Consider the following 26,020-nt stretch of genomic DNA (forward strand, 5'->3'; position numbering starts at 1 on the left):
GTAATGTCCGTGAGCCAAGGTGTGTATTTTGTCTTCTAGGATAACTCTCTTATCATCATAGTTATTGTTTGTCGCGAATTCCGGTTCACTTGAACTCGGGTGAAAACTCGACTATATTAGGCTGGGTGCTATCTAATTTAGTATAATATAAATAAGTTTTCACCCGAGTTCAAGTGAACCGGAATTCGCGACAAACATTTGGTCCTTCGGGCCGGATAGCTATCAATAAATTACTGTTAGAGTGTTAGTGTATTATTTTTGTAGGATATTATTATTTGTTTATCCTATTAGCATCCTTGTTATTTTTATTTTGTCTTGTTAGGTTGTTTTGCGTTGTTAGGTGGTTAGGTACAACATCATTTACAATGACGAGAAAAAATCAACAACAAATTAACAATGAACAAAAAAGGGTCGAGTTAACGCGCGCGCGTGCAGCACGAGACGTCGCGTTACGGTCAATTAATAAAATATTGAGCATTGCTAATGATGCCGTAATTAATTCCGAAAATCGTCCTACGTTAGAAGCTCGAATTATGTCGTTAGATCAACTTGTCATTACTTTCAATAATGAACAAAAACATATTCTGTCAGTATTTGCTGAGACCGACGAAGTAGACGAGTTTATACGAGTAGATGAGGATGTCACCGAAACAATGCAATCAATGTGTGATCAAATTAATGTGATAGTAGCAAAGTTAAAACCGAATAATTCGATAGCCACGCTGCGCAATAATAATAGGCAGACTTCTGTACAATCACTTGTCTTACCGAGAATAGAGATTCCTAAATTTGATGGAAATATCATTGAATGGTGTTCCTTCCGTGATATGTTTACTTCTTTGGTGCACGTCAACGAACATTACACGGACATTAAGCGTTTCCATTATCTGTTGTGCTATTTATTAGGTCCAGCGTTAACAATAGTAAAAGCAGTCCCACTTACAGCCGACAATTATTCTATTGCTTGGAACGCACTCAAAGATCGGTACGACAATAAACGCTTATTAGTTACTGCGCACATTGAAAAATTATTTGCATTTGCGCCGTTAACAAAGGAATCTCCGGCTTCACTTTCATTGTTCGTCAACACTTTTCGGGAAAATGTATCAGCTATACAAGCTCTTGGAGTTAGTGACTTTGCTGGTTTTTTACTATTCTACATCGGTTCACGGGTTATTGATCCCATGACACGACGATTATTCGAAGCTACTGTCGCTAAAAATCAAATACCTGACTTGAACTCATTATTAGATTTCGTATCACAACGATGTAACGTTTTGGAAAACGTTGGCAGTAGTTCTGGCATTAGTTATGTAGAAAACAATGAAAGGACCGTAGGGAAGACAACGACTAAGAAGATCCAGGGCAAGAAGTCCGAGAAGACATCGTTAGCCGCGGTCACCCCGGCCAAGACAAAAAAGTGTTTGTTTTGTGGACATCCTCATGCAATTTACAAGTGTTTTGGATTCCGAAAACAACCAGTTAGCAGTCGCCGTGATTTTGTCAATAAAAATCAATTATGTTTTGTTTGTTTGAACAGTGGACACATGAGCAATGCGTGTCCTACGTCTTTTACGTGCCGTATATGTTCGAGTAAACATAGTACATTACTACACTTGACAGATGATATTACAAAATCGAATACCGATAAGACAAATGACAACTCCGAACGAGCCACTACAAGTTGTAATGCAACACAGTTTTCGGGAGTTACACATACTGAAACCACTGTTTTGTTAGGAACTGTCGTAGTCAGGGTTCGTGACAATACAGGAGTTTTACAAGCAGTCAGGGCAGTGTTAGACAGTGGATCACAGGTGTCCGCAATGACAGTGGATTGTGTCAATCGGTTAGGTTTGACTCGAAGGAAGTGTCCTGTTGAGGTCATCGGACTTTCCCAACAACCGGTTACTACTGTCAAAGGCCAAACTAATTTTAATTTTGTTCCTGTACAAGCCGACTCTCCCGAATTTAAGGGAACCAACGTCATTGTCTTACCTCGAATTATGTCAACGATGCCTAACAGGGTTTTGCCAGCTGAGGTACGAGATCGTTATCGTCATCTTGTCTTTGCCGACCCTCAATTTGATCACCCTGCGCCAGTAGATATGTTGATTGGAGGAGACTTATATCCGTCCGTCATTCAATCTAGAGCTGACGTTATACACACCGAAGGCTTACCATCAGCGATGAATACACAATTAGGTTGGGTCATAATTGGTGCGTTACAGGATAACACACATACTCCGCTTACGTCTCTGTCAATTAGTACAACCCCTCCGATCGAAGAATTGATGCAGCGTTTTTGGACAGTAGAGGAACCCACAGAGTCAACAATGCCAACTACACAAGACAAGCAATGTGAAGGCTGGTTTGTTAAAACCACGAAACGAGACGCCACCGGTCGATTTTATGTTGGTTTACCGTTTCGAACAATAGTATGTTTCCCGGATACAGCTGACATCGGATGTCAAGATGAGAAATCGGTCGTTTTAGGGTCATCCAGAACTTCTGCTCTGAACCGATTGTATAATTTAGAACGTCGCCTTGAAAAGGATCCGGAATTATATACTGCCTACCGGGCCTTCATGGATGATTACAGATCGTTAGGACATATGAAGTTAGCGACCGAGCCAGGCAAATATTTTATACCTCACCATCCTGTAGTTAAACGGTGTAATGAGGAACTGAAGATTCGTGTGGTGTTTGATGCCTCAGCTAAGTCTTCATCCGGAGTCTCATTAAATGACTGCTTGGTGACTGGACCAAAGCTTCAGACAGAAATCGGTGATGTTTTGTTGCGCAGTCGACTACACAAATTTGTCTTTACAGCCGACATCACTAAAATGTACCGTCAAATATGTCTACATGAACCAGATAGAGTTTATCAACATATACTATGGCGCAATTCGCCTAGTGACGAGGTACAGGAGTATGAGTTGTGTACGGTCACATATGGCGTAAGTTCGGCTCCGTTTTTAGCGATTCGATGCCTACAACAGCTCAATATGGATGATGGACCTGAATTTCCACTCGTCCACGATGTCCTGTTAACTGATACATACGTGGATGATATTTTCGTTGGCGCTGACACTTTAGAGGACGTTTTAGCAGCAAAAATCCAAATCATCGACTTGTTAAATCGAGGTGGATTTAGCCTGAAAAAATGGGCTAGCAATTGTCCCGAGATTTTGAACACTATCGACATTGAAGACCGGGCTATGACACCATGGATAGAGCCAACTAGGGAACAGCCCGTCAAAGTTTTAGGAGTACATTGGGACCCTGTACTTGACACATTCAGCTATCATTCGACGATAAGTCAAGTTACTCCTACAAAACGGTCAGTATTATCAACTGTTGCTCGCTTTTATGATCCAATCGGCGCGTTGGGTCCGATGGTTTTCTGGGCCAAGTGTTTAATGCAGAGGCTATGGATGGAAAAATTAGATTGGGATGCACCACTTTCATCAGCTTTGACATCGTTGTGGCAAGGTTTCATCGATAAGCTGCCGGACTTAGCATGCTTGTCGTTACCACGACACATTGCAGTAGTCAACAGTCAAGATATACAATTGCTAGGATTCGCTGAAGCGTCTCAGGTTGGATATGCAGCAACAGTGTATTTGCGTGTGGTAGACCAGAGTGATAATGTCCGATTGTATTTCCTGGCATGTAAAACAAAGGTTGCACCACTGAAGTCATCATCAATGGATATGTCATTAACCATACCACGGCTAGAGCTCTGTGCCGCACTCTTGTTGTCACGTCTCTTGTCTCTACGTTTGAAAGTTTTACAGGGCAGAATCAAGATCACACGTGTCCGGGCATGGACAGATTCAACTATTGTTTTATCGTGGCTCACAGCTGAACAAAGGCTATTTAAAATCTTTGTCACAAACCGAGTATCGAAAATACGCAATCTCGTACCCCAGTGCGAATGGGCTCACGTCGGTACTGCAGATAATCCAGCCGACCCTGCATCGCGAGGACTGCTTCCAGATGCCTTGGTAGCATGTTCATCATTTCTACATGGACCGGAATTTCTCCAGTATCCGGAAGAGCAATGGCCGGTTGCCATCACATCGATTGTAGATCCTGCAGAGCTCCCTGATTTTAAACGCCCATCGAAAAATGTGCTGTTAGCTCAACAGGTTGATGATAGTTTGATTCAGCGGTTTTCTGTGTTGCGCAAGATGCAACGGGTGCTAGCATATTGTCTTCGATTTGTCGACAAGGCTCGACAACGTCCAGTCGTGAGTGGACCAATCATTTGGAAGGAGTACGAAAATGTTTTGACAAAGGTAGCGAGGTACACTCAAAGGTTATATTACGCAGAGTTGCACCACCAACTAGGAACTTCAAATTCCGTCATCACCCCGAGTTCCCTCGCTCAACTTGCACCTTTTGTCGATGCTCACGGTGTGATTAGAGTAGGCGGCCGTCTACAGCATTCGGACTTGAACATAGACGCCAAACACCCTATCTTGTTACCAAAGTCGTCTCACCTTGCTTACATCATTATTCAACACTACCATCAGAACACTTTACATGGTGGATCGCGTCTAGTGGCCTCACTAATTCAGCGACGTTTTTGGATCGTTTCCAGTCGAGCTGCGATACGGCAAGTTATATTTAAATGTACAGTGTGTGTCAGATACAAGGCTGCCGCTCCCCAACCAGTGATGGCAGATTTACCCTCGGCAAGAGTCCAACAATGTCGACCATTTACAAATGTCGGGATGGACTACGGAGGTCCATTCACGGTTAAAGAAAGTCAACGCCGTAATTCAAGGACTTATAAGGCGTATCTTGCGTTATTTATTTGTCTATCCACCAAGGCTGTCCACCTGGAGGTGGTAACGGATTTGTCAACGGAAGCCTTTATGGCTGCGCTGGATCGATTTGTAGCCCGTAGAGGAATTCCTGCACAGATCCACTCGGATTGTGGTACAAATTACATTGGAGCAGCAAGGCAGCTTAAGACATTATTTAAAGACGCAGCACTCCAAGAAGCTCTGCATGCACGAGTTCCGTGTCAGTGGCGATTTAACCCGCCTGCAGCTCCGCACTTTGGCGGTATTTGGGAAGCTGCTATCAAAAGTACAAAGTTACACCTAAAAAAGGTTGTAGGTAATCAGGTGCATACCTTAGAGGAATTGACGACATTGATTACACGGATCGAGGGTGTACTCAATTCTCGACCCTTGGTTGTCATGTCAAGCGATCCGAACGATTTGTCTGTGCTAACACCGGGACATTTTTTGATCGGACAACCGATCTTGGCAATTCCTGAACACGACATCAGTGACATTCCGCAGAATCGTCTCAAACGCTGGCAGTTAATTAAACAAGCCCTTCAATCATTTTGGAAACGGTGGAATCGGGAGTATTTGCACACGCTGCAGAGTAGACAGAAATGGTTCCATCAAAATCCCAGTCTCGGTGTCGGAGATATCGTCGTCATAAATTCACCTTTCCGACCTCCTTTGATGTGGCAAATTGGTCGGGTCATCGAGGTCCACCCTGGTGCTGACCAAGTGGTCCGTGTAGCCACTGTCAAGACAGCGGAAGGGATACTGAAACGTCCAGTGGTAAAGTTGGTTAAACTACCCACCGACAACGCTTAACTTACCTTCTTCCATTTGTTCCATCTTCCACCATCCCAAACATAAATTTTTCTTGCTGTGTATAATTATTTATGTATATATGCATTATTTTGTATTTGAATTGTCATAGGTTTATTTTTGTTTCTGTTTATTACTTAATAGTTGTACAATGATATGGTCTGACCGAGAAGTATCGGTTTTGAAAGTACCCTTTCAAAGCGGGGAGGATGTTGGGACTCGGTTAACTACCAGAGCGCGCCGGTTATTCCGATTTTAAAATGATCCGGTTCCGTGACACGCATGCGCAGCCCAGTGCCGGCCAACGGCCGGTTTTTCGTCGTCAATTCGTTTTATCACGGACTCTACACGTCATGCGCTACAGGAAGAAGGCGTCCGTAGTGCCGTTGTTTTTTTTGTTTTTAAATCGTCACGTGTTTTACGAGTATTGTCGCCATTGCGCGGTATGACATATTAGTCAAGTTTATATTGTCTATCGTTGTATGTAGTTGACGTACCACATACGAGAGTCGTCTTTTTTCTCCTCAATAAGTGCGATCGCTGGTTCGTTGTGCCGTATCGTCGCGTTCGTTGTGCTGTAGCGTCGCGTTTGATGTGCCGCCTTATAGGTTCTTACACGCTCGAATAAACGACATTCGCGTTGTAAGAACTTTCGATCGTATTCTCGCTCTCACATTCTACATGCTCGAACAGTAAAATTGGTGTTCGCATTATAGAAAGGGGTGAGTGATCGCAAGTTATCCTCATTAATTTCAATTCACGTGTGCGATGTTAGTCGCACTGGGTCAGTAGTGTCGCCGTCGTAGATCGTCACGTTCCCCAGTCTTCCGGTGCAGATACATCGACCCCGACCAGTACAGGACAGCAACCGACCGGTACCCAGGTCAGACGTATCATACCTTATTATTGTAATAGTTTGATAACCCAATATCACGTTCCGTGATTAATTATTATTATTTTATGTTGTTATGCGATGTGATAGGACTAACATAGCATTAAGTCTACGTTGTATTTTATTAATTATTATTCAAAGGGAGAGAAATAAATTATACAGTCCACTATCATTATATCCTTATTTATCTTATACTAAATTAGATAGCACCCAGCCTAATATAGTCGAGTGTTCACCCGAGTTCAAGTGAACCGGAATTCGCGACAAACAGTTATTGTATGTAATTTTGTTGGTTCGAATTGTTGTTAATTGGTGATTGAACGATCGTATAGATATATTTGGCTGTCTATTCACAACAGAGTCCATACCTTCAAACAAACATCGTCTGTGATCTTCAAATGTCATATGATTCATGACAACGTGTCCTCTGACACCCTTCGCCCTGATCTCTTCTTTGGAAGAATCAATCCCAATCTTATACGAGTAAGATTTTGAGCGAAGCGCACAAAACTCTGTCATTATATCACCATTGGTCTCATCTGAAAATAGTCCCGGAATCTTTTTTCTCTCAGCAATATAACAGGGATGATTTTCTGGTAAATTCGACGTATCCATGCGATCAAGTAAAATTGGGTTGTTTACCATATCTTCATAGAAATCATCAGTTTCGATAAAATACACTAATGAATCTATAAAAATTAATTTATTAGTGAAAATTAAGTTCATTGTAAAATAGATTTTTTATTCACCTGTATCTGTATACATGAGTGATATTTTTTCTCCGTAGTACCTCTTCATAACATTATAGTGATAGTCATACATCAGTGTTTTGCTTATGTCCAGTACTGCGAGTCCTGTGAAAAAAAAAAAATAAATAAATAATTTTTAAAATTAAGAATATAAATGAGCGTATAATACATGCCTATTTATATATAGGTTTATTGAATTTTATGATTTTATTCTCCAATGTTATTGCACTCAAGTTTTCGTTATATGGCGTTGCGTGTTTAAATGTTATTTTATTTACAAGTTTCCGTAATCTATTATCACTCGATACCAATGCTACTTTTATCCTGACGACGAACCTGTTCCATAGTCTTTTCTGTAAAGTACAACATTAGTATAAAATCTTTATCACACTAAATGTATACATACCAAAAATTGCATTGTTCATAAGCTTAAAGAAATCCTTCTCAAAATCATTCAAAGCTCTCTTCCTCATCTCCGTATTTAATTTAATGTATTCGGCTAGCCATGCTGACTGATTAAATTGTATTACTCTATGCACCTATAAAAAAGGAAAGTATTGTAGAAATGTGATAAAAAAAAAAAAAAAATTACTTTGTTAACTATCAATCCGTTTTTAATGGCTTGCTGTAGACTGCGATAATGAACAATATAATTTTTTTTCGACTTGAAAGTAGCCATCAGTTTTGTCACTTTTGAACCTACAGGTATGTCGTTTTGAGGTAAGAAAGGTAGATCGTTATGCAAGTCATGCAATTCTTCCGGATACACCACGTCAACTTCATATATTCGACCGATAGGGGAGGTATCATCCAAATCGTTTAACCCGTTCAATGTGGGTTCAACCCAGTTGAAACCACCATATGGCATGTATTGTGAGTTGTGACATGGCCCATCCGTACAGATTATTACCTATAACATTATTAATATTAAAAGGAATTTACTTAAAAAATATATATCTTCTACTCACAGTCTTGATATACCAGCCACGATTTTGGTTTTGTTGGTTCAAAATCAGGTGTCTTATAATTATTGGCTTTGGCATACCGCATGCTCGCCTGAATTAATCCGCCACGTATACCTACAGAAAAAAAAAAATTATTTATTTACTTATTTATATATTTATTTATTTTTTTATTTTTTTTAAATACTCACCATTTTCAAACATTAACAACATTTCGTAGTCAGTCAACAATTCCAACTTTATTGCAATTTGCTTTAGCATAGCGTCAAAGCTATAGGCAGGCGCGGTAAAGTAGTATGCCAGGTCTAAATTGTATGCTTTCATACAGACATCACGAAAATTTTCGAAAACGTCTGCCAGTAAAAGCACATCAATTTTCAAATATAAATCAGAATATTCGCCAAGTGTTCGACATCCAAAGTGATCCCAGACCTCGGTTGCAAACTGATATTCTTTATCTTCAATGTTTTTTTCCGTCAATGAACTATAAAAGTCTTCCTTTGGTGGCAAAGTTGTTTGCTCAAGCTTGGACCAGTCATCCGTATATTCATATGGGTATACCCCCTTTCGGGTAACCAGTGGCATATCCTCGGCAGAAAAATGCTTAGATGTTTCACAGAATTTCGAAAAATCTGGCGTCAAAAGATTTTTAGCTAAATTCTCCAACTTTGTTGCCATAAATCTACACGTGTCTATAAATCGTATGGTAAACGATTTGCTAATATATTTTTAAAATGTTATAAATTTTTCCTCGCTATTAGGAATTACTTTTATTGTTTTTGCATCATACCCCAATTCAGTGACTATAAAATGAGCATCGTAATTAGTTAAATTATGAAAAAAACATGGAACGAATTTAGGCTGTTGTAAACTAATATTACATTTAGAACATAATGTCTGCCTAAATTTTCCGGATAGGTGACAATGATCACGGACTTTCTCATTTTTATTAAGGATACATTTACAAAGATTACACTGATTATTTTCATTATGCCTACGTGTATTTTCATCACTCATACATATAGGAACATTTATCTTTAATAACTCTTCAATTTTTAAACCTACCTCTACAATACTATTTACAAAATGCCTCGCAACCTCTTCTCGATTACCACTACCGCGATAAATAACCGGAGAAGTCGGTATATTGAATTTTTCAATAAGCTCCAACGGTACGTCTTCAGATACCTTTACTACAAAACCGTAACTCATAGGTTTATGCCTATGTATTATTGTCGTATTCTCACCCCTGCGCTCATCGGTCTTTATTAGTAACGCCTCAAAATCTGCATACATTGCGAAAGGGTGACGTTGTGCATTTCCCCACGCTTTAAATTCAAGCGTTGTGTCAACTTCGGGCATAATGGGGAGAATAGGTTTATGTGACCCGCAAATAAGTTTATGCTGTTGGAGAGCTAGCTGTCCGCTTAACTTATATTTTAAATTTTGGTTATCAAATGACGTGAAGCACCGTTTACAATAATATACCGAATGACCGTGTAAGGTAGTTTGTGAACGAATAAGGCGTGAAAAATTTGAAATATATATATAGTGACTTTTTTCATCATCACCGAATAAAATTATATCGAAATGGTTTGTTTTTGCATCATCTACTACTTTTATTGGATATACATGACTACGTTGTAAAGATATTTTTTTAACTCCGTAAATATTTACAGACACCCCCGGGTTATTTTTTTCGAAAATTTTAACTTCACACCACGGTGTTGGGAATGATAACCCTGTGAAATTATATTTGTGCTCATGCTGGTAATAATTTTCGCCTACTCGGTGTTTATTTGGACCTGTCACGTGCTTTGCCAAAATTGCCCATTTAAAACAATATTGATCATTGTTTTGAGGGTTAATTGTAGCCCGTTTATTAATTAAAGAAGGTGGAAGCTTAATGTAGGATGAGCCAGCTACAGCGTAATTATCAGGTTGTTCGTTAAAAGAACTATTATCTTGTGTATTATTATTGTTATCGGAATTATTATTGTTATCGGTATTATTATTGTTATCGGAATTATTATTGTTATCGGTATTATTATTGTTATCGGTATTATTATTGTTATCGGAATTATTATTGTTATCGGTATTATTTCCGTTGTCAATATTTCTAATCGGGATTTGAATATTTGGAGTATCGCCCATGGGTGTGTATTTGTAAACTGTTAATAAAAGTCCATCGATAGATTCCAAAACATAACCACTACCCTTTGCTACATAAATTTCCTCCTCGTGTAATAATGTAGTGAACGCCTCATCTATTAATACAGTTATATCTGAATCAATAAAGTTTGGCCTAGCCGATGTCTTGAAAGACCTGTTTTGTGAAGAGTTTTCTACATTAGGCTGACTGTACGATGCTTCTAGTTTTAAATTAAATTTAATTGGTGATATGGCAACAATTGATTTTAATAAATCACAAAGTTCTTTTTTTAACGATTGGAAAAAAGAAATATAATTTTCGAAATTGTTTAAATTTCTAGCGTAATACCAAACGATTTTTCGACCGTGTGCGGATTTAACTTCAACAAAGCCTAGTTTATTAGCTATATCCATTCGAGCCTTTTTCGATTTAATGCAGGATGCTGTGTTTTCAACGTGTACACGCTTTCCCCCTACCATAGCCATATAAGAATCTACTTAAAAATAAATAGAAATAAATAGAAATCTAGCGCCAATAATTATAAAATAATCTTACTTCTCGTATTGCATAGTCCAGCACTTTCAGCATTCTCCAACACTTCTACACACATTTCATCATTCCCGTCGTTAAAATCATCGGACGGTATATTATTCACATACTGCCAAGAGGGACCTGCTGGTAAGTCAGGGACATATATTCCAGGAGCTATTTCTTTTTCACCAGGTGTCCGGACGCGAACATTGTCTACATAATTAATAAAACGTAAATTAAATATTGAGGAAAATAAATAAATAAATAAATAAATCTTACTTGTCGTATTGCATAGTCCAGCACTTTCAGCATTCTCCAACACTTCTACACACATTTCATCATTCCCGTCGTTAAAGTCATCGGACGATATATTATTCATATCTTTAGGCTGTAATCCTGATGACTGATCTGTTCTAATCGGGGCGATCTCTACTTCACCTCGTTGTACATCTTGTACTTGTGGAGCAATTACTGTATTATCACGTCGTGCACTGTTGTGAGTGTTTTTCATATGGCGAGCAAGGTTCGACTGGTAACTAAATAATTTAGTACATTGGAAGCATGGAAAGCAGACTTTATCGTGCGTTTTTTCATGTCTCTTCAAATTGTCCTTACGCGTAAACGTAGACACACACTTTATACATTTAAACATAATGAAAAGTAAAAACAAAGACGTTTCGAGAAATAGGTGCACGGCGGTTTAAGGCTGTAGACGTACTGAAAGACTGATATCTCTCAGAGCCAGAAGTCTTAAAATTTTAAAGTCGATGCGAGCGAACGAGAACGATAAATGTGTCGGGGCAGACTAAACCGATTCAGCTACACTCGGTGATATATATAAGCAGAGGTACGCTATGAAGAACTAATGCTTCTTGTGGTAGATACTTGTATTATTAGTGTATATTAAAATATAATTAAGTAATTGATTATTATAATAAATAACTAATGTTTCCTTGTGTATGAATAGAAAAAATATTGAATACGAATAATATCTAATGGCATGAAATATACGACGATAGCGCCATTGTGGCTTAATGTTAAGACGGATGCATACGATAGAGGTGGCTATTAAGAAACTGCGACATCCTGGTGACTAAAGAATATTCTAAAGGTAATTTTACTATCGTTAAAATGGGCATTTAATTGAACCAGGATACCTATTGTCTCTTAATTGATCTATTCCTAATATCGAGACAGCGCCAAAATATACCTACTTAATGTCTCTTATTGTCAATCAATATAAATGGTTTTGCAGTATATTTAATTGAATAAAGATACCTATTGTCCAAAGTGTCTTTTAATATAAATGCCCATTGTGGCTATTAAAAGTGTTCTATATATGTTATTTAAATATTTTAAAGGTATAATGACCGAGTAGACGTCAGTTGTTTTTATTACTAAAATGCATGTCTTAAATGGGTGAAAATAACATCTAGTACTCAAGTGGTCGGGGTGGCCTAGTGGTAATTAATTCGCTTTGGAGCTGGTGGGTCCGGGTTCGAATCCCGGGCGGTTGTTTTGCAGTTTTTTTCACGATAACGGAAAATTAAATGATATCAGTGATAATAATCGTTAACATGTGATAAAATATGATAACGTGTGATAACAATAATATAAGTAACGCACTTACGCAAGCAGCGGGATGAGGATAAGGGTGCGGGCGGTGGGATGAGTGATGAGAGATGAGGGATGAGTGATGAGAGATGAGTGATGAGGGATGAGTGATGAGAGATGAGGGATGAGGTTTTAGAATCGGCTAAAATATACTACTAGCGTCAAACTGAAGTGAATACGTCCACGACCGCACATGCGCACTGCATCAAGTACGAACAAGTGCTATTATCAACGGCGATAGTACAGGCATTCGGAGACAGTTAAAAACTTTCGTTATGTCGCGCGTTATTAGATTCAGGATCCCAAAGCAATTTTATTACGGAAGCACTAGTCCAAAGCTTAAAATTAAAAAAAGTCAAAAACTAATCATCAGATTAGTGGTATCGGTTCAACGTTACAACACGCGCATTCTTACGTAATTACTAAATTTAAATCGAGATTTGACGACTATAGTTTGACATTAAAAATGTTAGTAGTACCTAAGATTACAGGAAATATACCATCAAAACACACAAGTAATACAGGTCATGTACCGCCAGGTATAAATTTGGCCGATCCATTATTTTGGTCTCCACAAAAGATCGATATATTAATAGGTGCAGCACATTTTTATGAACTAATATGTGAACGTCAGGTCAAACCCACGGCAGATGGCCCTATATTCCAAGAAACAAGACTCGGATGGATAGTTTCGGGATCGTTACCAGTGTGTAATCGTAACACGGAGCCGCCAGACAACATCGCGTGTCACTTTACGTCAATTCATACCGACATCAACATGACAGTAGAACATATGTTACCGTTGTTTTGGCGTATGGAAGAATTCAAAGGAAATGTCACATACACCATCGAGGAAAAGGCGTGTCAAAAATACTTCGATAGGACGGTGACAAGAGGCGCTGATTGTCGATTCATTGTACGTTTACCGTTCCGTGAAAACGTATTAAGTCTTGGTAGCTCATATGACATAGCAAAACGTCGACTGCTAGCTCTCGAGCGTCGTTTTGCGAACAATGAAAAATTAAAAAATGATTACACTTTTTTTCTAGATGCATATATTCGTTTAGGACATATGGAACAGGTACATGATAACCAAGTAAATGAAGATAAAAGAGAATGTTATTTACCACATCACGCCGTCGTAAAGGAATCGAGTACGTCGACACGTCTCCGAGTTGTTTTTGATGCGTCGTGCAAAACTAGTAGTGGTCTAAGTTTAAATGACGTAGTAATAAAAGGACCCGTATTGCAAGACGAATTGATATATATACTCGCACGTTTTCGAATACATAACTTTGTATTATCGGCGGACATTACAAAGATGTATAGGACATTTTGGGTGGCTGATGAACATAGGACGTTTCAACGTATATTGTGGCGTACTGATCCACAGGAAGACATTAAGATATTTCAGCTTAAAACAATTACGTATGGGACCGTTGCCGCGTCTTTCATGGCCACCGGGTGCTTACATAAACTAGCAGAGTCTCAGGATGTCGACCCCGTAATATCAGAAGTGATAAAACGTGATTTTTACATGGATGATTTTTTAGGAGGCGCTAGCTCTTATGAAGCAGCCAGTCAGTTACGAGACGGTCTAATCAAAACAATGCTATCAGCCGGTTTAGAACTACGGAAGTGGACGTCGAATAATATAAATTTAATTAAAGGTATATCGAACAACCAGGAAGTTAATAAAACTATACCCATAAGCGACAACAATGCGATAACGAAGGTACTTGGTTTATTTTGGAACTCCGATATCGATGCATTTCAATTCGAAGTAAAGGCAAATAATTTCACGTCCATAAATCATATTACAAAACGATTAATATTATCTGAAATCGCATGTCTATTCGACCCGTTAGGTTTAGTCGGTCCCGCGATTATACGGGCCAAGTTAATGTTGCAACAATTGTGGCGATTAAAAATACAATGGGACGACTCGCTCCCGAGTGACATTAAAGAACAATGGATTATGTATAGAACCTCATTATGCCTTTTAAATAATTTAATGATACCTCGGCAAATTACATGCGAAGGCGATATCATAAACATACAAATTCACGGATTTGCCGACGCAAGTATCGATGCATATGGTTGTTGTTTGTATTTACGCACCCCCAACTCCAGCAGCGTACACACTTCGAAATTAATATGCGCTAAGTCTAAGGTCGTCCTAGCTTGGATTACTTCTCCTTCAACTAAATGGACAACATTCGTAGCTCATCGGGTCGGCGAAATACAAGAACGGACTTCTATCACAAATTGGTCACATGTTAGTACTAAAGAGAATCCCGCCGATATTATTTCACGCGGTTGCTGTCCATCGAAATTAAGTCAAATGTCATTATGGTGGTTTGGACCCGAGTGGCTAATTAGAGACGAACAGATACGCAATAACAACAACAATACGTCGAATTTAGTAATACCTGAATTAAGAGAAATCACTATTTCAAATGTATGTATCGACTCACACAATGACAACCTTTTATTATCAGTCTTAAATAAGTATTCGTCTATGAGCAGATTGCTCCACGTAATAGCATATTGTTTACGCTATAAATACAATTTATTACATAAAGGGTCAAGGTTAACTGGTTCACTTAGCAAGGAAGAAATTAAAAATGCCCGTGTCGTAATAATAAATACTATTCAAAACAAAGAATTTTATTCCGAAATACAAGATTTAATGAAATTAAAAAATGTCAAAGCATCAAGTAAATTACTTCGATTGTGCCCTTTCATAGACGACGACGGTTTAATAAGAGTGGGAGGACGTTTGAAAAATGCTACAACGATAGACATTAATCAGCGGCATCCGATCGTTTTGCCCGCAGATAATCATTTTACGCGCTTATTGTTCAAATGTGAACACGAATGATGTATGCACGGTGGACCACAAGCCACCTTATCAGCGATACGTTTACTATATTGGCCATTAAATGGTCGAAATATAGCTCAAAGTACGGTACATCGATGCGTAAAATGTTTTCGATATAAGCCGGTCGTAATACAACCAATTATGGGTCAATTACCTGCCGATCACGTTGAACCAGCGCGTCCGTTTTTGAAATGTGGAATCGACTTCGCGGGACCGTTCTTAATTAAATCTAGTATACGCCGTAACGCGCCTTTACTAAAGGGTTATGTATGTATTTTTGTATGTTTTACGACTAAAGCCGTACACATAGAATTAGTCAGAGACCTATCCACGCAAGCATTTATTAGTGCTCTAAATCGATTTTTTGATAGACGCGGAAAGAGTATAACTATATACTCAGATAATGCAACTAATTTTGTTGGTGCAAGTCATAAATTAAAAGAGTGGTACGACTTATTCCAAACAGAACAACATAAGAAGAAGGTCGAGGAAGTGCTATCAGAAAGTGAAGTCCAATGGAGATTTATACCCCCGCGTTCTCCGCATTTCGGTGGATTATGGGAAGCAGCTGTTAAATCAATGAAAAATATAGTTCAAAAAACATTAGGCAATGTTCATTTGACGTATGAAGAACTGTATACTGTACTCACTCGCACTGAGGCCTGTCTCAATTCCCGTCCACTTACTCCTATTTCTACCGATCCAAATGACTTGTCAGTATTGACGCCAGGTCATTTCTTAATAGGTGACTCTCTATTAGCCATTCCTGAACCTGACATAGCGAATGTCAACATAAACAGATTGACACGATGGCGTAGATTGAACCATTATTCCCAAATCATTTGGAAAAAGTGGAGTCGGGAATATTTAAATCAACTCCAGGAGAGGAAAAGGTGGGCAGGCGAGAAAGGGCCTAAATTAGAAATTGGTACTGTGGTCCTAGTTCGTGACGAAAATCTTTCCCCCCTGTATTGGAAATTGGGTAGAGTAACAAGCGTGCAACGGGGTCCTGACGAAATCATTCGTTCGGCTGAGGTCAAGTTGGAAAAGGGTTCAATCACACGAGCAGTACGGAAATTGTGTCCCCTCCCTTTTGACGGGAATGAAAATAAATAGTCAATTGATTTATATGAATATATTATGTTCCTTTGTTGGACATTATGTTACAGCTAGGGATCAACATTTTGAAACTATATTTTTTTTGTACCTACAATAATTATATATTAATTTGATTTGAGAATTATTTAATTTTATATTCAATTTAGTGTTTATTGTTTATGTTATTGTAAAATAATTTGTATCACGCTCATATGTAATTATATTTTTTTTTTGTGTTGAAAATGTTTCAAGGGGGGCGGTATGTTGTGTCCCCACCGCGTATGGTGCTCCGTCGAGTCCAGTAATGTTATTTGTATAAAGATAAGATATCGTCGTTCACAAGAGTGAACGTAGTAATTGTTTTTTTTTTCTTGTGCGCAACAGTCGTCGCTAGTCGATCGTCGTAACTAAATACCCCTACGCTTTATAAACACAAAATGTATATTATAACTTAAAGGTTTATATTAATTATTAAAAGTGTTTAATTATAATAAAATATAAATGATAATAAAATCGAGCGTAATATTTTAAATGTCAAAATATACAGTCCACTAACGTCACCATACAATCGTGGCCTTCATGGCTACATCCCTCATCGGTTATATTATATCAAATTTTTAAAAAAAAATAATTACGTTTATAGTTTAAAGGTTTTTTAATTATTAAAAAGAAAAGAACTTTAATTTGTTATGGATCTACCGGTAATTGTGTCAAAATCGGTATTTGACATACGTCCATTTGGTAAGCAAACAAATTTCAATTATTGTGTTATTAGAGTGTAAGTTAACGAAAAAAATTATTACATTAAATTTAGAGCAATGGTGTACGCCCATGTCTGAATCTAATTACATTTCAATTACTAATAACTTACATACCAGGTGTATGATATATTACCAGATATATTACCAGAAACATGTGAGGCAGGAGTATTAATTTTATCAAAAGACATTTTTTATAAATTAAGGTACGCAAATACGTGGATATATACGACTAGAGGTGAAACATTAACTATTGCATGTCGAGGAAATACGGAACCGTATATACAAAAGATAAAAATCAAGGGTTGATTACCCTGACTCCAGATTGTAGGGCATACGGAAACGATATAATTTTGAATCCGACGCAGTATATAAAATCTAAATACTAAGTAAATTTTATTCCACAAATAGGATCGGGAAATTTAGTATTCACGATTCCTAATAAAATAAAAGATATAAACCTACCTAGGTTAGTAATTAAGGAAGATAATCACAAACTAGAACGAATTCACGAAATAGCACATTCACTTGACGAGGTACAGAACATGATAGATAGTGAAATAGAAAAACAGTCGGGACAGGACATAATAAACAATAAGCGCAACTATTTGTTGTATTTAGCGATAGGATTATTAATATTCTCATTAATGTTACTATTTGTAATATATATAACATATAAATGTAAACTAACTTCGTTAAGGCAACCTCGTTATGAAATGGTACGAATGGTAAAAAGTAAGTTTTATGCGGAAACCACAAGTAACACCGCTAAAGGTGTTATTCAAGTGGAACAGGAACAAAGTAAAGGAAAAAGCGTATTGCCGAAAATAAAATAAGATATAATTAATACATAATAAAATAATATAATAATATGTAAATTAAATATTAAAATAATATAATATAATTTTAAACGATAATATTAGAACAATGATTAACAATCATTATAGGATAAGTATAAAAAAAAAAAAAAAATATAAATAAATGTTAAAATATAATATAGATTGAGAGAATCCGGAGCTTTTTAGGGCTCCGTAAACCACCCACGACAAAAGGGGAACACTTTTGTCGCGACCTGTGAGCCGCACCGCGTGATGACCCGAGGGCCAAGTCGGTGGAGCTCACAGGCTTTGTACACGCAACGACAATTGAATGCCGAGGATTCATTTAGTTAGGGGAAATAACATTAAAATAATAAAAGAAAGGTTATGAACAAGATATATTGACACATGGCAAATACAAAATCATATAATTTGTCGCATGCTTTCCCGGCCCACGGGAGGCGACGCACCATATCACTCATGGTGTGTCCTCGCAGGGTTACCGGGAAAACGTGCTGGTAAAGGGGGGACAGGGGAAATTAGGTATATTACGACTTTGACGTGATGAGCATGCAGCGTGCATGGTCGATGTTGATAGGAGCTGTCGGCCGCCGCCCGGGCCCTCATGGCGGACTTAGCCCATCATCGTGGTTGACTACAGGCGTTGAAAAATGTTGACGGCAGTTGGTGTGTATTCAACGAAGTCTGTTGGTGAGTCGAAAAGGCCTGAGTGCCGCGTGGTTCCTGGGTGGTTGTGTGTTGGTCGTCGAACAGACGGGTGGATGGTCTCGACCGGGCAGGTGTGGAGCCGTGAGAACCAGCCAGGTAGAGCGTAGGTGAAAAAGTGTGTTGAAACGGAGACCCGGCGACGGCGGAGCTTTTTTGTGTTGAGTGGGGCAGGTCAGTGTCGTCATATTGCGGGAATACATCATATTTTCGGGGTGTACAGTATTGTTCCGCCGGTGCGGTGCCGCCGGACGCGACGAAAGCGCCGACAGCAACGGCGGCCGTGTGTGGCGACATGTGGACACCGTACACTGCGGGTTTGTGGGGGCCAGGGGACAATTATTACATAATACTGCGGTCACTTCTGCATTAGCGCGCGATAATCATAATAATATATAACTAAGGTGCGCTCAATGCTCATTAGTGGCAATATGGGTACAGGTATGTTTGTGATATAATAATATTAATGCAAAAAATGCTGTGACGTTACAAGATATTGAAATTTAATAATAAATTTTACAATAGAAAGGAAGTCAAATTCGTAATCATGGATTTTGAGTTCACCATGATGAATAGAACGAGTATAGTGGTAATATTCGGAGCAATTTCGAACAGCCTGAACAAGTGCAAAATTCGAAAGGTAGAAGGGAGACCGCTACTTTTGCTTACTTCATGAAAAAGTAAGAGAAATGAAAGTTCATGAATTACTGTTGGCCAAAAAGGAAATCAAGTGGATACTAAGCTGTAAACAGGTACTTCAGGAGGCTTGTTTAACGCAACTCGAGAAAAGTATAAATTCTAGTTTAAATAATTTAAAACCAGACTATATTGAAAGGTATATTTCAAAAGGAGATAAATTAAACGTAATAGTAGTGTGGAATGGGCATTCTGATAGAAACATTTTACAAAGAATGGAAATAGATAAATTTGAAATTTTGAATATAACATGTTATGATGAACATCTTACAAAAGAATTTACAATTAAATTAGAAAAACTAAAAACAAAAGAGATTATATTTAAATATGAAATAGGTTCATTTGAAAAAAATGGTAGAATGTTAAATTTGGAGGAAACTCACAGTATCCGAAAAAACATAGAATGACTTACGCTCACGACCCGAAAATGGACGAGAGGTTCACGAAGTGTATATTCAATATGGTTTTGAGGAAACAAGGATACACGAATTTAATAAAATATTTAAATTAATAAACTAATTGGAAAACTTAAATTTTTTAAGTAAAACTTTGTTTTTGTAAGACGGTCGATCTGACAAGATAAGTAAAATTAGTTAATAGAAAACAAAGAAAAATTATTATATAATAACTGTTGGCGCACGTCGTGTTCTTACCGAAGCAGTTGACACGACGTACTCGCGGTGTCAGGAAGACAATAATAAAATGATACAAATTGGTAAATGGTAGGTAAAGTATAATATTTGTATTGATCAATTATCTCAGAGGATATTAATAATAATTTAAGTGCAGTTGACGATAGACGTCTCTATGGCAACTACATACACAGAACTCAATAATAATAATACAATTCACAATAATAATATAAAATGACAATACAACATACGGGGAGACCTTATCTCAGTGCAACGGCGACTGCGATGATGTTGTTATTGTTGGGTGGCGGCGGCGGCGACGGCGGCGATGGTCGTCGGAGGTGGCTGGACGTGACAATTATAGGCGATCAGCTGATCGGCGGCGCAGACCGATATTATGATAAATCAATTAATATGGGAATAGCACGGCGGCGGCGGCGACCACGGCCTTCAGTCGACGGTGAAACGGACGGCGGCGGCTTCACGTACAACGCACTATACTTGACACTCAAATAGATCGGCGGCGCAGACCGATGAACTTACGTAACATGTACGCGATACGCTACAACAAGGTAATATTACGTACGTACTACGCGCGCGACACAGCAATTATTAATGACGGCGATTGACGATTATAATATAATATACGAGAATACGACACGTAACTCGGATCTCGACCGGTACAATATAAAGGTCGAAACAATAGACGATACCCAAAAGGTCTCCACGGACGTCAAAGCAGCGATGTCCGATGTCGAGCGAGACAGGGCAACTGGTAGACATATCGGCGCGGCAGCACAACATGCAAAATAGCCAGTCGATAACACGTCGGACGGGAAGGGGAATACGCAAGCTTAGTCGGCGGTCAACAGGTAAAGTCGCCAACACCGATAGCGGTACGAGTTTAACGACGGCTTGCGTAAACAAATACAATATGAGGGTAATTTTGTAATGAGTATGTTATAGTAATTTAAATAAATTTAATTACAGAGGAAGAAGTAAAATTTAAAATTAGGTGGGGGAAATAGCATTATGCAGTTGATCGATACTTTTAAATTATGATCGGTGAAATAATGGTATGTCCCATGCAAAAATAAAAAAATCTACGAAATAGAAAATAGAAATCGATTCAGATGGAAATCGGATTGGAATGTAATACTGTGCCAAGTAATCTAATAAAAAAAAATATAAGATTTTGATTAGTGGTACAATATTATATTCTGTGCAAGATAATATCTTCAAAAAAAAAAAAAATATATAAACATTTGATCAATTGGTGAAACATTTAATAGTTGTGAATATAAACGAACTTTTGAATGGATCATACAATCGTTCAAATGGAATTAACAAATCTCAATAAGAAAAGTGTGCATTTAATATCTTGATAATTTAGACTTGACGTCAACTTATACTTTCGTTAAATAGTAAGGTAAGCGTCAGGAACTAAAATTAACAAGATAAAGTCAAAGAAAGGATAAATAAAGATCATTTTAATGCTGGTCTACACCACAACAACAACTTTGATTAAATAGTATGTTTGAGTGATAGGTCCGCAGTAAATAAGATAAATTCAAACGATATTGTAAAAGAAAGAGGAATAAATTAACAAACTAAAATTAGATAAAAAGAATTTAGAAATATTAAAATGGTAGATATATATAAGTAGTATGAAAAGGGGGATTCTAGAGCCTCATCCTCATCACCTCATCCCTCATCCTCATCCTCATCACCTCATCATTATTGCCGCCGATTCGTGACGTATATTATATCCCCGCGCGCACCTAGCTCAGCCACATACGTATACGATATACCCCGCCACCCCGCTCTTCCCCCTTCTGCTGATCATCTATTACACACGTGTATGATGTACCCCCGCCACCCCGCTCTTCCATATCAATTGGCCGCCGCCAGCCAACTCTGCCGCCGCGGCAAATTAAAAAATGTTATTCATTTTATTCAACCTAACCTAACCTAACCGGACCGGGATTCGAACCCGAGCCCATCGCATGCCGATTGACCACCGCACATTGGGATGTGTATTCTATCTTATTTAACTGGTGTTTACGACAGTTGCTCGCATACGTACGAGACGTATAATTTCCACCGCCACCACTATACCTTACCAACGGCCGCCCGATCGTGGACTTGTATTTAATCAACATATTATATTTTATCACTCACGTTATCAACATATATATTACACGTTATTCTAATCATAAATTATTGTAATCAGTTATCATTTGTTATCATATATATATTATTTACCCGCCCGATCTTACCAACGGCCGCCCGATCACACACGTGTGCAACATACATTTAATCAGTTATCATACATTATCAGTTATCACTGTTATCAGTTATCATATTTCCGAAATTAGTCGATTCCAAACCTAATATATTTTACCCGTTAAAGTGTACACGATAAATATTAATTTAGTTTTAAGTCTACATTGTTATCATATAATATATATTTCATCAGTGCGTGCGTACAACAGTCATGAGACCAACATATATATATATATATTTATAAATATTAATATAGTTTTAAGTCTATACATTTTTAGTGACTAAACTAATGACTAAAATATATCAAGTATATCAATAGCATATGGGCGAGGTTAACCCATTATAATGAATTTCGATTTAAAATGTCTAACACATTAATTACCGATATTAGTACTTTCTGTCGGATGTCTACAATGAAGAAATAATATTCGTTCTTTACATAATAATTATTCGCTCGAGTCGCCAGGATGTCGCAGACTATTAATAGCCATTTTATATTTGAATCAAAATACTAATAGCTTGCACCTGAATACTTAGAACTCTATGGTAGACATTTCCTTGTTAATTAACTAATTGCATTCTAGCAAAATTCATTAATATTGAAAAATGTCCCCACCTATATAGAGACTCTTGACTGAAAGAGCCGGCAGTTGTTTAGTCCGTCTACTGCCTTAAACCGTTGTACACGTATCGTTCGCTCCGTCTTTAAACATTTTAGTGATTTTTCATTTTCAAAAATAATTATTAACATGGCTGGTTTGATTGAAAACATGGCAGCAATTTATAAGAAGAATTATACGTACGTTCCTCCGACACCGCCTGCAGAACTGATTGATTCTACGTCATACACATTGGACTTTGTCGCCCGTAAGTTCATACATATTGGCATCGATCCGACTGAAAATTTCCAAGTCGCCGTTCATTTAGTAACTTCATTGCGGTATGTCAAAATAACACCGGATTTTCTAAAACTTATATTTTCACTGATGGGGAATATATTGTCGTTTATTTTGGATCAACCGCAAAAATACAAGCGGAATTTATTTCTGGAAACAGAAATTATTTCGCTGTCTAGTATGGTGTATCAAGGGGAAAATATGCTTGTCATCGAATCAAAAACACAAGCCGGATGTCGAGTATTGCTAAGTCACACAGATTTAATGAAATTGCAATATTTAGAATGGTCGATTAACGAAACAGTCGTTCGAAAGTCAACCATTATACGACCACTTGTCTTAAAACAGCTCGAGACTATGGGTAATTATTTGGACCAGGAATTTACCAAAGTTGATTCACTACCAAAGACACCTGAAGAAATGATCGTTTTTATCAACAGTTTAAGTGATGATAAAATTATTGGATCCACTCCTAAAGAAGACATGAATTTCATCAGTCAACTGAAAATGTATGCTTCATCTCAATTAGCCGAACATTGGGCGCAACGATGGAGTGGAGAATCAGAGGTAATTTCACCTATCATTTATATCGCTTGTAAAAATATTTAATGTATAATTATTATTTTATAGTTATTCACTGAATCCAAAGTGAGGCTCATCTCACCTCCGAGATATTCAAGTATGTCTCCAATGCACGAAGACTTTTCACAAAAAAGGGTAATTTATAATTTATAAATTAAAAAAATTATACAATTACTAATTATAATAATTATTTAGGGAGCTGACGAGGAATGTGGTATCGATGAATTTTTAACACAGGCGACATGGGCACCAACTCGGAAAACAAAACCATTGGTAAATTTCACATTTAATTTTTAAGATGAATATATATTAACAAATAATTATTTGTTTAGCATATTGATGATCCTGGCAGTCTACCGACGACGATAATAGACACTCTTCCCGCATCGTTTGATTCAGACAATTTTGCACAGCCCCCTCCGTGGTATACAGCGCCTCAATATATTGAATCTTCACCACAAAGTCCTGCAGTTGATGAGAATGACGGTCCAACGTCTTTCAACCTCTCACCATCATCCCCTCCAGCTCTTCTAGGATTCACGGGTCAAAAGTTGGCAAAAAAAAAACCATCTATGGGGAGCGTAAAACGCAAACTATTTTAATATTTGTACTAAATTTATGTGAAAATAAAAACAAGCGTGATACTTAAAACAAGTTTTTTTTATTTATTGGATTAAGTTTTTACAATAAGGTTTACAATTTATATTTAAAACAAGATATTATTTACAAGGTATAAAAATAATTATAAGATATTTAAAAGGTATTGTAAACCACTGTGTGACGGGGAGTATAAGACCATTCCCTCGGGGGTTTTTACACCTTTAGCCATATTTCTCGAGGGCGGCTACTTCACGCCTTTGTGACGCGGTCGCGTCCCTCCGACGGGTTGCTTCGGGGCGCCCTGGCGCCAGGCCGACGGTCCCCCGCCGGCTACTCTCGTATGAGGTAGAACGTTGGGTCTCGCTGATCCGCGTCGGCGAGCGCTGGATTCGACCCAGGCAAATTCCTCCCCTTCTACCAAAGCGCTACTCCCACAGTCTTCGCGAGGCCATCCACATAAGTTGCGGTCGCGCGGCCGGCGAGCGCGAGCACGTGAGGTACACGCGCGCGTCGGCCGGACGCACGCCACAAAGCTCGATGGGCACTGATACCGTTCGGGCGTTAGCTAAGTCGGGTTCTCAGTAGGGTTCTCCTCATCAACCCACGAAATGAGATTTGAGGATCCGTTATCCAGAGTACTCACAACGACTCTTTTCCCACTAGCATCGGCGTCGGGGCAGTTGTTTACGCTGCCGCGGCGCGACCTTTTATGAGTGGTACGGTTTTCTTTTGCCGGGTGCCGTGTCCGTACCGAATGCTCGGGTTTGAGTGCTTGTCAGGTTATTTAAAAGGTATTTCTAACCACTGTGTGACGGGGAGTTATAAGACCATTCCCACGGGGGTTTTTACACCTTTAGCCATATGTCGCGAGGGCGGCTCCTTCACGCCTTTGGGTGACGCGGAAACATCCCTCCGACGGGTTACGTCAGGGCGCCCTGGCGCCAGGCTGACGGTCCCCCGCCGGCTGCTCTTGTACAAGATAGATCGGTGGGTTTCGTATAACCGCGTCGGCGAGCGCTGGATTCGACCCAGTCAAGTAACTCCCCTACTACTAAGGCGCTACTTCCACAGTCTTCGCGAGGCCATCCACATAAGTCGCGAACGCGCGGCCGGTGAGCGCGAACACGCGAGGTACCCGCGCGCATCGGCCGGACGCACGCCACAAAGCTCACTGGGCACTGATACCGTTCGGGCGTTAGCTAAGTCGGGTTCTCAGTAGGGCTCGTCCCAGTGACCCGCGAAATGAGATTTGAGGATCCGTTATCCAGAGTACTCACAACGACTCTTTTCCCACTAGCATCGACGTCGGGGCAGTTGTTTACGCTGCCGCGACGCGACCTTTTATGAGTGGTACGGTTTTCTTTTGCCGGATGCCGTGTCCGTACCGAATGTTCGGGTTTGGTGCTTGTAGTTGGATGAGTGTCTCCCAGCCAGACTTTCATCCTGCACGTGTTCGTCCACGAGTTGGCCAGGCCCGTGAACTCTCGGTCGGAGTTGGGCGGGGAATATGCCGGCAT

General features: G+C 38.8%; 5 protein-coding genes and 1 pseudogene across 5 annotated transcripts; 5 read left to right on the forward strand and 1 right to left on the reverse strand.

Annotated features, from left to right (window-relative positions):
• Positions 1 to 533: 533 nt before the first annotated feature.
• On the forward strand, positions 534 to 5,630 carry LOC132938478 (uncharacterized). Its single transcript, XM_061005337.1, has one exon. It carries the CDS (start codon positions 534 to 536, stop codon positions 5,628 to 5,630), a length of 5,097 nt encoding a protein of 1,698 aa, XP_060861320.1.
• A 5,062-nt stretch (positions 5,631 to 10,692) lies between these two features.
• On the reverse strand, positions 10,693 to 11,424 carry LOC132938485 (uncharacterized). Its single transcript, XM_061005349.1, has 2 exons — positions 11,193 to 11,424; positions 10,693 to 11,126 (listed from the first exon to the last, which is right to left on the reverse strand). The coding sequence occupies exons 1-2, from the start codon at positions 11,422 to 11,424 to the stop codon at positions 10,921 to 10,923; spliced, it is 438 nt and encodes a 145-aa protein (XP_060861332.1). The 3' UTR covers positions 10,693 to 10,920.
• Positions 11,425 to 12,993: 1,569 nt separating this feature from the next.
• LOC132938493 (uncharacterized) lies at positions 12,994 to 15,411 on the forward strand. The gene has a single exon (XM_061005361.1). The coding sequence runs from the start codon at positions 12,994 to 12,996 to the stop codon at positions 15,409 to 15,411; it is 2,418 nt and encodes an 805-aa protein (XP_060861344.1).
• A 141-nt stretch (positions 15,412 to 15,552) lies between these two features.
• LOC132938501 (uncharacterized) lies at positions 15,553 to 18,103 on the forward strand. The gene is made up of 4 exons (XM_061005373.1): positions 15,553 to 16,479; positions 17,388 to 17,571; positions 17,679 to 17,880; positions 17,968 to 18,103. The coding sequence occupies exons 1-4, from the start codon at positions 15,553 to 15,555 to the stop codon at positions 18,101 to 18,103; spliced, it is 1,449 nt and encodes a 482-aa protein (XP_060861356.1).
• A 1,255-nt stretch (positions 18,104 to 19,358) lies between these two features.
• Positions 19,359 to 20,389, forward strand: LOC132936008 (uncharacterized; annotated as a pseudogene).
• Positions 20,390 to 23,120: 2,731 nt separating this feature from the next.
• On the forward strand, positions 23,121 to 24,539 carry LOC132936464 (uncharacterized). The gene is made up of 4 exons (XM_061003200.1): positions 23,121 to 23,888; positions 23,952 to 24,038; positions 24,099 to 24,176; positions 24,236 to 24,539. Exons 1-4 carry the CDS (start codon positions 23,175 to 23,177, stop codon positions 24,503 to 24,505), a joined length of 1,149 nt encoding a protein of 382 aa, XP_060859183.1. The 5' UTR covers positions 23,121 to 23,174; the 3' UTR covers positions 24,506 to 24,539.
• Positions 24,540 to 26,020: the final 1,481 nt, after the last annotated feature.

This window comes from Metopolophium dirhodum, chromosome 1 (genome assembly GCF_019925205.1).
Source record: "Metopolophium dirhodum isolate CAU chromosome 1, ASM1992520v1, whole genome shotgun sequence".
In the NCBI taxonomy this organism is placed as follows: Eukaryota; Metazoa; Arthropoda; class Insecta; order Hemiptera; family Aphididae; genus Metopolophium; species Metopolophium dirhodum.